At 41.8% G+C, this 12,974-nt stretch overlaps 1 protein-coding gene across 1 annotated transcript in view; it reads left to right on the forward strand.

Moving 5' to 3' along the window:
• LOC109411415 (limbic system-associated membrane protein) overlaps window positions 1-12,974 on the forward strand; it is a 127,657-nt gene that overhangs the window by 44,855 nt on the left and 69,828 nt on the right. Inside the window, exon 5 of the mRNA XM_062858260.1 lies at window positions 8,728-8,882. Coding sequence (XP_062714244.1) covers window positions 8,728-8,882 — 155 coding nt within the window. The remainder of the gene's footprint in view (window positions 1-8,727; window positions 8,883-12,974) is intronic.

Genomic DNA, 12,974 nt, shown 5'->3' on the forward strand with positions numbered 1-12,974 from the left:
ATTCTGCCGAGAATCCCGACAGGATTCTGCCGAGAATCCCGACAGGATTCTGCCGAGAATCCCGACAGGATTCTGCCGAGAATCCCGACAGGATTCTGCCGAGAATCCCGACAGGATTCTGCCGAGAATCCCGACAGGATTCTGCCGAGAATCCCGACAGGATTCTGCCGAGAATCCCGACAGGATTCTGCCGAGAATCCCGACAGGATTCTGCCGAGAATCCCGACAGGATTGTGCCGAGAACACCGACAGGATTCTGCCGAGAATCCCGACAGGATTGTGCCGAGAACACCGACAGGATTCTGCCGAGAATCCCGACAGGATTGTGCCGAGAACACCGACAGGATTCTGCCGAGAATCCCGACAGGATTTTGCCGAGAATCCCGACAGGATTCTGCCGAGAATCCCGACAGGATTCTGCCGAGAATCCCGACAGGATTCTGCCGAGAATCCCGACAGGATTCTGCCGAGAATCCCGACAGGATTCTGCCGAGAATCCCGACAGGATTCTGCCGAGAATCCCGACAGGATTCTGCCGAGAATCCCGACAGGATTCTGCCGAGAATCCCGACAGGATTCTGCCGAGAATCCCGACAGGATTCTGCCGAGAATCCCGACAGGATTCTGCCGAGAATCCCGACAGGATTCTGCCGAGAATCCCGACAGGATTCTGCCGAGAATCCCGACAGGATTCTGCCGAGAATCCCGACAGGATTGTGCCGAGAATCCCGACAGGATTCTGCCGAGAATCCCGACAGGATTCTGCCGAGAATCCCGACAGGATTCTGCCGAGAATCCCGACAGGACAGGAAAAGCTGTACAACAAAAGTTTTTTATACGCGTATACGTCTAGTTTATCCGCAAAAAAAATCCCTCTTATAAGAGGGATTTTTTTTGCGGATAAACTAGACGTATACGCGTATAAAAAACTTTTATTATAACTATAACTATAACTATAACTCTATAGAGAACAGACTTTATGATCGGAAGAATGCGAGTAACTTCAACAACAACAAATGCATAAGAGGTACATACCACAGACAAACAGACGAAACGCCTAGAACAATTTTAGTGAAAATTCATCGCCCAGTTCACACTATCACCACCTGGTGGAAATGTTTCACGAAACACTGCGTTGTGCAATATCGTCATCAGAAGGCGCTAGTGTGAAACGTCAAACGCAAAGAAAAACGATGGGCGCTCTTCTTGTTATGAAAGCCACAACCAAGATTCAAAATGATCGTTGAAGGCGTGGTCAATGAAAATTTCGCCAGTGTTACGTTTGTTTGTCTGTATACATACCTGACAATGCTCACGAAAAAAAACAAAAAAAATACTACCGCTATGAATATTAAAAATTGTATAGTATTTTTTTTTCTTCAGCCACCAACACCAAACAAGTAAGTTAAAATTAATAAGTGATTTTGTTTATTTTAATCTAACGAACAAGATGAACAGTCGCTTTCTCAAAGGTCTTCAACTCAACGCTCTCTTGTAGACCGTTTGATGAAAAAAAATGTTCAAAAGAGTTACGAAATCTCACCGAAAGCACCATAGATAAACTGAAAGAGACTGGTTATGCCCAAATGTCCACATTGTGTACAAAATTACGCATTTGCACGTCCTGCCGTCTAAAATTTGACAAACGAGCCATCTGTATATCATCGGTAAAGCAGGGCGCAGGAAGTTCGAAAACGACAACAACTGAGAAATTGCCATCAGCGACATCTGTTTAAACAATTTAATTACGCCCCTTTTCAAAAATGCCCTGTAATATTCTTCAACATCTATACCCATTTCAATATTTTTAACGTTGCAAAACACGCTTTCAACATTCATCTTGAAGAAGAGGGAAAACACTTGGCCTCAAATGTAACAGCAAATTAATGAATAAACGACTAATGCGCGGAGGGCGTGATAAAATCGGAACATTACGGTACATAGTATATTATATGTATATATAATAAAAACAACTTGTTTTACTCACGCAAGGCCATTAACAATAAAATCAGCATCAAACTTCAATTTCCGGCCGAAATAATTTACACCAAAAAAAATTATTACTAAATGTGAAAATTGTGAAATGTTTGAATTGTCATAATTTTTTTGTTTATTTTCATGGTAGATTGCTAATACAATGGACCGTTTTCTCTAAAAAATTACGTTGGTAAAAAGATAGGGTTTTGAGATATTTGAGTTTTTGTGACAAAAATGATATTTTTTAATGTTATAAAAGATTTTTTTCACAGTGTATATTTTCTTAGGAATCGCCATTTAGTAATCTAACTTTGCTGAACAATAAAATCAGCATCAAATCGCGATTCCCGGCCGAAATAATTTACACAGAAAAATTTTTTTTACTAAATGTAAAAATTGTGAAATTTTTGAAATGTTATAACTTTTTTGTTTATTAGTTTACCATCACCAAATTTTTATGGTACAATGGACCGTTTTCCCTAAAAAAATCAAGTTGGTAAAAAGATAGGGTTTTGAGATATTTGAGTTTTTGTGACAAAAATGATGTTTTTCAATGATAAAATAGATTTTTTTTCACAGTGTATATTTTCTTAGAAATCACCATTTAGCTATCTAACTTTGCTGAAAAATTCATAACAATCGAACAATCCGTTTTTGCTGTGCATATTTTTGAATATTTTTGAACCATTTTCACATACACCCTTTTGAAAAGTTAGTCGTGGCTCTAAATAAAAATTTGATATCGAAAAATGGCGATTTAGATGGAACTGAAAAACTGTGCAAAGTTTCAGTTCAATAGAAAATCATGAATTAAAAATTTTCCTTAATTTTGATGCTGTTGCTTGGAATCGCTCTATATGATGAAGTGTTTGTAGAGCTTTGCAAGTGCGTGTTACGTTAATTTGGACTTGGATGTTCGAATTGGCGTCCTGTGAAATACTTTTGGGATTACCGAGCAGGTGTTGTTCTAGAAAGGATCTCAGAGAAATCCCAGTGGATTCCGAGTGGAATATTAGCGAATTTCTAGCGAAATCATAGCGAAATCCTAGCGGAATTCTTTCGGATTTCCAGTGGAATCCTAGCGAATTCCAAGCGGATACTAGGAGCGGAATTATACGCTGGGATTTCGCAGGGAATCTGCCGGGATTCTTTTGGGATTCCACTGAAAATCCGTTGGGCTTCCGCTGAGAATCCGGTGGAAATCCGCTATGAATCCGCTGGGAGTCCTCTGGATTTCCGCAAGGGTTACGCTGGTATTCCGCTGGGATTTCACTGGGAAACCTAGCGGATTCTCAGTAGAATTCCTGCGAAATCCCAGTGGATTCCGAGTGAAATCCCAAGAGATTTTCAGTGGAATCCCAGCACATTCCTAGTGGAATCACAGCGGATTCCGTGCGAAATCCCAGCGTCCTGTCGGGATTCTTGAATCCTCTCGAGATGCTTATGAAGAATACTCTCGTGGCTCCCGCAAAATCCCAGCGAATTCCTAGCGGATTTCCAGTTGAATCCCAGAGTATTGCCAGCGAAATCACACCGGATTGGCATCAGAATCCCAGCGAATTTCAAGCGGAAACCGATTCCTAGTTGATTCCTAGCCGATTTCTAGTGGATTCCTAGTGAATTTCCAGCGCATTCCCAGTAAATTTCCCACGGATTCCCAGCAGTTTCCAAGCGGATTCTTTGTGGAATCTCTATGGGTTTCCAGATGAATCTCAGCGTATTTCCAGTGGAATCCCAGCAGAATCCCAGCGGAATCTCAGAGGAAATCTAGCGGGTTCCCAACGGAATACTAGTACATTCCCAGTGGAATCCTAGGAGATTTTTGTCAGAATTCTGACGAGATTCCTTGCAGAATCACGCTAGGATTCCTTGCAGAATCCTGGTAGGATTCTTTGCAAATTCCTGCCAAGATTCTTTGCAGAATTCTGGTAGGATTCTTTGCAGAATCTTGCTAGGATTCTTTGCAGAATCCTGCTAGGATTCTTTGCAAAATCCTGCAAGGATTCTTTGCAGAATCCTATTGGGATTATTTGCAGAACCCTGTCGGGATTCTTTACGGAATCCTGTCGGGATTCTTTGCAGAATTCTGTCGAAATTCTCTGCAGAATCCTGTCGGGATTCTTTGCAGAACCCTGTCGGGATTCTTAACAGCATCCTGCCGGGATTCTTTGCAGAATCCTGTCAAGATTCTTTGCAGAATCCTGTCGGGAATCTTTGCAGAATTCTGTCGAGATTCTTTGCAGAATTCTGTCGGGATTATTTGCAGAATCCTGTCGGGATTTTTTGCAGAATCCTGTCGGGATTCTTTGCAGAATCCTGTTGGTATTCTTTGCAGAATCCTGTTGGTTCTTTGCAGAATCCTGTCGGAATTCTTTGCAGAACCCTGTCGGGATTCTTTGCAGAACCCTGTCGGGATTCTTTGCAGAACCCTGTCGGGATTCTTTGCAGAATCCTGTCGGGATTCTTAACAGCATCGTGCCGGGATTCTTGGCAGAATCCTGTCGGGATTCTTTGCAGAATCCTGTCGGGATTCTTTGCAAAATCCTGTTGGGAATCTTTGCAGAATTCTGTCGGGATTCTATGCAGAATCCTGTCGGGATTCTTTGCAGAATCCTGTCGGAATTCTTTGCAGAATCCTGTCGGGATTCTTTGAAGAATCCTGTCGGGATTCTTTGCAGAATCCTGTTGGGATTCTTTGCAGAATCCTGTCGGGATTCTTTGCAGAATCCTGTCGGGATTCTTTGCAGAATCCTGTCGGGATTCTTTGCAGAATCCTGTCGGGATTCTTTGCAGAATCCTGTCGGGATTCTTTGCAGAATCCTGTCGGGATTCTTTGCAGAATCCTGTCGGGATTCTTTGAAGAATCCTGTCGGGATTCTTTGCAGAATCCTGTTGGGATTATTTGCAGAATCCTGTCGGGATTCTTTGCAGAATCCTGTCGGAATTTTTGCAGAATCCTGTCGGGATTCTTTGCAGAATCCTGTTGGTATTCTTTGCAGAATCCTGTTGGTTCTTTGCAAAATCCTGTCGGGATTCTTTGCAGAATCCTGTCGGGATTTTCTGCAGAATCCTGTCGAGATTCTTTGCAGAATCCTGTCGGGATTCTTTGCAGAATCCTGTTGGTTCTTTGCAGAATCCTGTCGGAATTCTTTGCAGAACCCTGTCGGGATTCTTTGCAGAACCCTGTCGGGATTCTTAACAGCATCGTGCCGGGATTCTTGGCAGAATCCTGTCGGGATTCTTTGCAGAATCCTGTCGGGATTCTTTGCAAAATCCTGTTGGGAATCTTTGCAGAATTCTGTCGGGATTCTATGCAAAATCCTGTCGGGATTCTTTGCAGAATCCTGTCGGAATTTTTGCAGAATCCTGTCGGGATTCTTTGAAGAATCCTGTCGGGATTCTTTGCAGAATCCTGTCGGGATTCTTCGCAGAATCCTGTCGGGATTCTTGGCAGAATCCTGTCGGGAATCTTGGCAGAATCCTGTCGGGATTCTTTGCAAAATCCTGTCGGGATTCTTTGCACAATCCTGCTAGGATGTTTTGCAGAATCCTGTCGGGATTCTTTGCAGAATCCGGTCGGGATTCTTTGCAGAATCCGGTTGGGATTCTTTGCAGAATCCGGTTGGGATTCTTTGCAGAATCCTGTCGGGATTCTTCGCAGAATCCTGTCGGGATTCTTTGCAGAATCCTGACGGGATTCTTGGCAGAATCCTGTCGGGATTCTTGGCAGAATCCTGTCGGGATTCTTGGCAGAATCCTGTCGGGATTCTTGGCAGAATCCTGTCGGGATTCTTGGCAGAATCCTGTCGGGATTCTTGGCAGAATCCTGTCGGGATTCTTGGCAGAATCCTGTCGGGATTCTTGGCAGAATCCTGTCGGGATTCTTGGCAGCATCCTGTCGGGATTCTTGGCAGAATCCTGTCGGGATTCTTGGCAGAATCCTGTCGAGATTCTTGGCAGAATCCTGTCGGGATTCTTGGCAGAATCCTGTCGGGATTCTTGGCAGAATCCTGTCGGGATTCTTGGCAGAATCCTGTCGGGATTCTTGGCAGAATCCTGTCAGGATTTTTCGCAGAATCCTTTCGGGATGCTTTGCAGAATCCTGTCGGAAAGGATATGAAAAGGATTTCCAAGAAAACAAATGCAAGAAGGGTCTCTTTTAAGAATCTCATTCGGTGAAATACCAGATATAAAATACTTTCGATGAAATCCAGAAATTTTTGGGGTAGCACCATAAAGATTTCCTACAGAAAACTAGTAGCAATTTCGAAAAAAAAAATTGGAAGTATTCCCGCAGAAATGTCCGAAGAAACACCTGCAAGAATTTATTCTGTTTGCTTATCGACTGTAGACTTCAATTTGAACGGATATGGGCTTTCTCTTAGCTTTTTCAGTCTGTAGCAATAGCAAAACCAACTCTAACTGAATTTCCGACGGTTTCGTTTTTTTTTTAACATTCTTAAGGGAAGAGGGGACAGAGTCGGTTTCGAAGAGTTTGCTGGTGCTTTTGGGCAGTTTGTGACTATCACCCTACTACTTACAAAGGCTTGTTTACTTGTTAAAATACGTGAAAGAAGTCCATGAAACATTATCCAACAGATTTTGATGACGACAAACTTCGGCTGTTAATGCAATGCTTGGTCTCTTGGGTAAAACCCAGGAATTCCCGAAGTAACTTCAAGAGGAATTAAAAAAAAGACATCTGGATTTATTCCAGAGAAAACTCCTGAAAAAACAGAAAGAACCGTAGCACCGTAGTTAGTAGCGTCAGCCGTCTAGATGTTTCGTGAGCCTTTGAATGTGGGTTTATCCAGTCAGGATAAATTTTCCGTCAAACGGAGAATTCTCCACTTGACCACTGGATGTTATGTGTGTTGTTCGTTGTCTAAATAGTGCAGCCTCTGTCAGAAAAGGGTGTAGGTTACCTATGGTATTATCTTTTAGGTATCCAAACAAAAACCGTTTATCGAATTTGAAGAGATCTACGAGATTATCTAGTGGAAACCAAGAATATTTCTTGGAGGAATTCTTGAAGCAACCCCTGGAAGAATCGTAAAAATAGCATTATAGGCATTTCAACAGATTGTATAACCTTAAAGTATTTCCTAAAGGTATTCCACAATAAAAGCATTGAGTAATCCCAAAAAGTTAGCTAATGGAATTAAAAAATCATAGAAATGGTTACTGGAGGGATCTAAGAAGAAACTCATGAAGGAATTCTCGGAGGAACTCCTGAGGAAACTCCCGGAGAAAATGCTGGAGGAGCTTGAGAACAATTCCAGAAAGAACCGTTGCAGTACTCTAAGAAAGGACTTATTGACAAATAATAAAAAAAATGCTTCTCAATGTACTACAACAGAAAATTCAGAAGAATCGTACATGTTTGCTTGAAGGAATTCCTGAATATCGAGGAATCTTACATAGAAAAGTTCTATGTGAAAACGTAAAGATTTTTTTAAAATAAATACCTCTAGGAATCCGCACAAAAATAATTCTTAACGAATTCTAAGAGATTTTTCTGGGATTACATCTCGTATGATTTATTTTTTATCTTAGAAGTATTCCTGTGGGGATTCCAGAAGGAATCCTTAGAGTTATCCCAGAAAGCTTCTGGGGAAATCCCTAAATATAGCCAAGAAGATTTTTTTAGGATTTCTTTTAGCAACCCCAGATGAAACTCTTACAGAAACTCCGAGAGAAACCCTTGGATGGCTGGATGAAATGTCATATTCGGTAGAAAGTGAAATCGCCTAGCAACGGATTTCAAACATAAGAGAGGTTGACGTGCAGACTATTTTGACGTTTGTTTTTCTTTTTTTTTGCTGACTATCAAATATAAGGTTGGATCGTGTATCCTGCAACAGCGGGTTTGATTCCCTTAGAGAAACGTATTCTTGTATCTTCTCATTCGTTCTAACTGGAGCAAAGCATGCTTCTTAGCTTAGTGTTTTATGAGCACTTCTACAGTTATTACCTGAGTGCTTCCTTTTCCAATGATCACGAAGGTACTCTACACCCAAGGGAGTCAAGGAAATTTCCTTAACAGAAAGTTCCTGGACCGACCGGGAACCGAACCCATTACCCTCAGCATGCTCATGCCAAATACCCACGCCATTATAACTGTGGCTATAGAGGCCCTTAGCGCACAAAATAATATGCGCACATCAATAATTATCTCAAAGATTAAACCAGCAAGACCATAATGTTTTTCTTGATGATATAGTTTCACATTCATACGTGTTCTTCATTTCAACTTATAAGCATATCTGGTAAGTGACCTTTTCTTTGAGATCTTCAGTCAAAAAGATAAACCCTCAGCTTCAAACGAAACACGACACGTACGAAATGAGTCGGTGCTGCCAACCTAGCTGAGATTTATCTGAAATCTCAAGTTCTGCAAAATTCTACTCCATCACCCTCCATTGCATTGCCAGCTGCCCGGACCCCAGAGCGAACGAGATCTCATCCTGCAACGTGTACAAGATTAACCACAAGCTCACATAAATTGTATCTCATTCCAAAAACGACGTACTTTTACGTCTGTTACGTGTCCAAACTGCCCCCAATGCCAACCACAATTGTACCCCAGCCATACCATTAGCAGACACACCCGCAGAATCTTGCTTCGAAAGCTTCCCAACGAAACCAAAAAAAAATCTCAAACCTCATCTTCTAACCACACACCACCGTGTTCTTTTCTCCATTTCCCATCTTCGCATTCGTCGATGCATCCGAACCCCGACCACGCAGACCCACCGGAAATCGAAGTGGAGCAGCAAACCGTTCACAGCGGTGTCGGACACGAGGCCCAATTAGTGTGCATCGTCCACGCCGAACCGGCACCCAACGTGATTTGGTACAAGGAGACAACCCAGCTGGGCACCACCGAGCAGCACTCGCAGCAGGTACGTACGAATAGACTAGTTCTAGTTTAGTAGGCCTCACAGCTCACAGCCAACCATCGAGATCGAGGAGAGGGGTGTTTCTTTTTTTTTTTCACACCATTCGGATGCGCTTCCTTCCTGTCCACTGTCCAGTCTACTACGGCTGTCCGCAGTCAGGCTGGAGGTCTCTGGAGGGCGTTCGAATGTCTAGTCACACTAGGGTGTGACAAAAATTATTGAATTTCATAAAGTTTACCATTTTTGTTTAGATTTGAAAAAGTCTAGTCATAACCACACTTACCCAAGGAATTAATGAGATAACTGCTTGTGACTAACAGACACCTTCAGTGTGTGAACGTTGGTTATCTTCTATTTTTAGGCGAGAATGGTGCCTGCTACGTCAGGTTTCTGGTCAATAATGGGCAAGGGAAGGGAAGTGATTATTGCAATTTTCCAACATATCGTGTTCACTGCATCTGTACAAGTTCATCAAAGTATTGTTGGAAATGTTTATTTTTTGGCAGAGGGTTCACGCACTGGTGATTGGTGATAGATTGTGGGAAGATTACTGTGAAGATGATGCGGCACAGTTCGCGTGGTTGCATAACTTGTAGGAGTTCGAGAGGATCGATTGACACTGTGTCATGGGTGTAGCCAGAGGGGGCAGGGGGAGGGCGTGCCCCCCTCCCTGGCCACCAGATTTAAAAATTCGAACCAACTCAAAGATTATCAACAATTCAGAGTTCCAGTTCCAGTTCCTATTCCAATAATTAAGGTTTTTACCCAAGCAACACATATGTTATATAAAAGTTACGACAGCGCAGGTTTTGGTTGTATAGAAGTTTATTTGACGTTATTCCAGCATAATGTTAGAATTACGTCAAATAAACTTCTATACAACCAAAACATGCGCTTTTGTAACTCTTATATAACATGTGTGTTGCTTAGGTATCCATAATTATCAAACCTTTTGTACATATTCGAAAACCACAAGAAATTTCGCCAAGTATTTCTCCAAGAGAACCATTCTTATCATAGAATTTTACCAAATAACAAGCTTGGTTAAATGTCCAAATTTTGTGAGTCCATCCTAAGATTCCAACAAAAATTCGTCTAGAATATATTTCAGACGCAGATTCCAGCATATTTTTTTCTAGATATCCCTACAGAAATTCTTTCAGGAATATGTCGAGAAAGCTTTCCTGGGATTTTGTATGGTGTTCCTCATGGATTTTTTCAGGAATTTCTTCAGGTTCCCTCGAAAAATTTCTCCGAGGATTCACCCGTGAATTTCTTCTGTATTCTTTTCAGGGACAACTTCAGGGATAATTTTAAAAAAATCCTCCAAGGATTCTTCCTGGAACTTTTTCTAGAATTCCTTCAAGAGTTCCTCTTAGAATTCTTTCAGGAACTCCTCCAGGAATTATTCCAGTACTTCCTCCAGGAAATGTTAAGGGATTCCCTTAGGAATTCCCCTTGGTATTGCGTGCGGGATTCCTTCTGGGGTTTATTCAATAATTCTCCCAGGAACTGCTACAGGGATTCCTCAAGAAGTTCCTCCACAAACTTCTCTTAGGATTCCTTCAGGATTTCTCCAAGAATTTCATCTATAATTTCTGCAGGAGTTCGTCCTGGGATTCCTCCAAGAATTCCTCCAAAGATTCACCCGAAAATTTCTTCTGTGACTCTTTCATGAACAACTCCCGGGAAATTCCTCCAAGCATTCTCTCAGGAACTCTTTTTAGCATTCCTTCGGGGGTTCCTCTGGAATTGCTTCTAGGCTTCCTCCTGGGGTTTCTTCAGGAATTCCTGCAGGGATTCCTTCAGAAATTGCAACAGATTCATCCACGAACTTTTCTTAAGATTTCTCAGGATTTCTCCAAGAATTCCATGTGTGATTTTTTCAGGAATTCTTCCTGGGATTCCTCCAGGGATTCCTTAATGGATTCCTCCACGAATTTCTAGACAGATTCCTCCACGAATTATTCCTGAAATTTCTCTGGAAATTGCTGTAGGGATTCCTCTAAAATTTCCCCCAGGGATTCCTACAGAAATGCCTCTAGAGATTCCTCTAGGAATTCCTCCAGAAATTCCTCGGGAATACCTTCTGTAAATCTTTATGCAACAACTTATTTTTAAAATTCCTCCAAAAATTCCCCCTGGAACTATTCTTAGGATTCCTTCAGGAATTTCTCCTTGTATTCTCTCAGGAATTTGATTAGTACTTCCTTCACGAAATGTTTAGATATTCCCTTAGAAATTTCTCTTGAAGTTGCTTCCGGGACACCTTCTGGAGTTTCTTCAGGAATTCCTCTAGGGATTTCTTCAGGAACTGATCCACGAACTCTTCTAAGGATTCCTTCAAAATTTCTCAAAGAATTCCATCTGCGATTTTTCGGGAATTACTCCTGGTATTCCCCTACAAGTTTCTTAGGAGATTCCTCCAGAAATTTAATCAGGGATTCATTCAGAAATTCTTTCCGGAATTCCTCTGGGAATTCCTGCAGGGATTCTTCCTTGAATTCTAGCAGAGTTTTTCCATGAATTCTATTGGCAATTCTTGCAGATGTTCCTTCCGATGTTCTTCCAGGAATTGCTTCAGGGTCTCCTCCAGGAATTTTTCCAAAGATTTCTCCAGGGGATTTTTCAGGAATTCCTCCAAGAATTCCACCAGGCATATCTAGGCATTCTTCCTGGAGTTAATCCAGGATTTTTTTTTCTGGGATTCCTCCCTGGATTCTTGCAGAAATTTCTCCAGGAACTTTTCCAGAGATTCCTCCTGCAATTCCTTCCTATATTGCTCGAGGAATTGCTTCAGAGACTCCTTCAGGATTTCATCCAGAAATAACCCCAGGAATTTCTTCAGGGATATCTCTAAGAATTTCACCAGGAATTAATCTGGGAATTCCTTCATAAATTCTGTCAGCAATTCATCCAGGAATTTGCTCAAGAAATCCTCCACGGAATCCTTCAAAAATTCGTCCAGGATTTTCTCTAGCTTCTGCAATTTATCCAGGGATTCCTCTAGGAATTCTGTCAGAATTTCCTCCAGGAATTGCTGCAGGGATTCCTCCAGGAATTCCACCAGGGATTCTACTAAGAATTCCTCAAGGATTTTCTTCAGGGATTTTTCCAGGGATTTCTCTACGATTTTTTCCAGGGATTCTTTCAGTAATTCCTCCTGCATTCCTCCAGAAATTCCTCTGGAGAATCCTCCTGAAATTCATCCAGTAATTGTTTGAAGAATTCCTCTAGAGATTCCTCCAGGAACTCCTTCAGGGATTCTTCCAGCAATTCCCACAGGAATACCTCCAAGCATTCCTCCAGGATTTCATCCCGGAATTGCCCCCACCAAATTCTCCGGGAATTGATCCAGGAATTGCTCCTGGACAACCCTCATAAATTTTGTCATCAACTTCTCCAGGAATTTCTCTAGGAATTTCTTCTGAAATTCTTCCTGGAAATTTTTCGGGAATACCTTCAGGAACTTTTCAGGGATTTCTCCAGGAATATTTCAAGAGATTACTTCTGGAATTGCTTCAGGAATTCCTCCAGGGATTTCTCCACGATTTTTTTCCAGGGATTCCTCTAGGAAATCCTTCGAAGATTCCATCTGGAAATCCTCCAGAAATTTCTCCAGAAAATCATCCAGAAATTCTTCCAAGGATTCTTCCACGAAATCTTCTAGGGCTTTCTGCAGAAATTGTTCCAGGAAACTTTCCAGGAATATCTTCAGGATTTGTTTAGGGATTCCTCTAGGTATTCCTCCAGAAATTCTTCCAAAGATTCCTCTAGAAATTTCTCTACGAATTTCTCCAGGGATTTTTCCAGATATTCCTCAAGGAAATCCTTCGAAGATTCCACCAGGAAATCCTCTAGAAAATTCTCCAAGGAATTTTCCAAGAAATCCTCCTGGAACTACTCCAGGGATTTTTTTCAGAAATTTCTCCAGGAATTGCTCCCAGAATTCCTCCAAGAATTTCTCCAACAATTCCTCCAAGAATTTCTCCAACAATTCCAGAATTCCTCTGGAGACTTCTCCAGGAATTCTTCCAGGGTTGCTCCAAGAATGTATCCAGGAATTTATCCAAGAATTTCAGGAAATTCAGGAAA

Source organism: Aedes albopictus, chromosome 3 (genome assembly GCF_035046485.1).
Source record: "Aedes albopictus strain Foshan chromosome 3, AalbF5, whole genome shotgun sequence".
Lineage (NCBI taxonomy): Eukaryota > Metazoa > Arthropoda > Insecta > Diptera > Culicidae > Aedes > Aedes albopictus.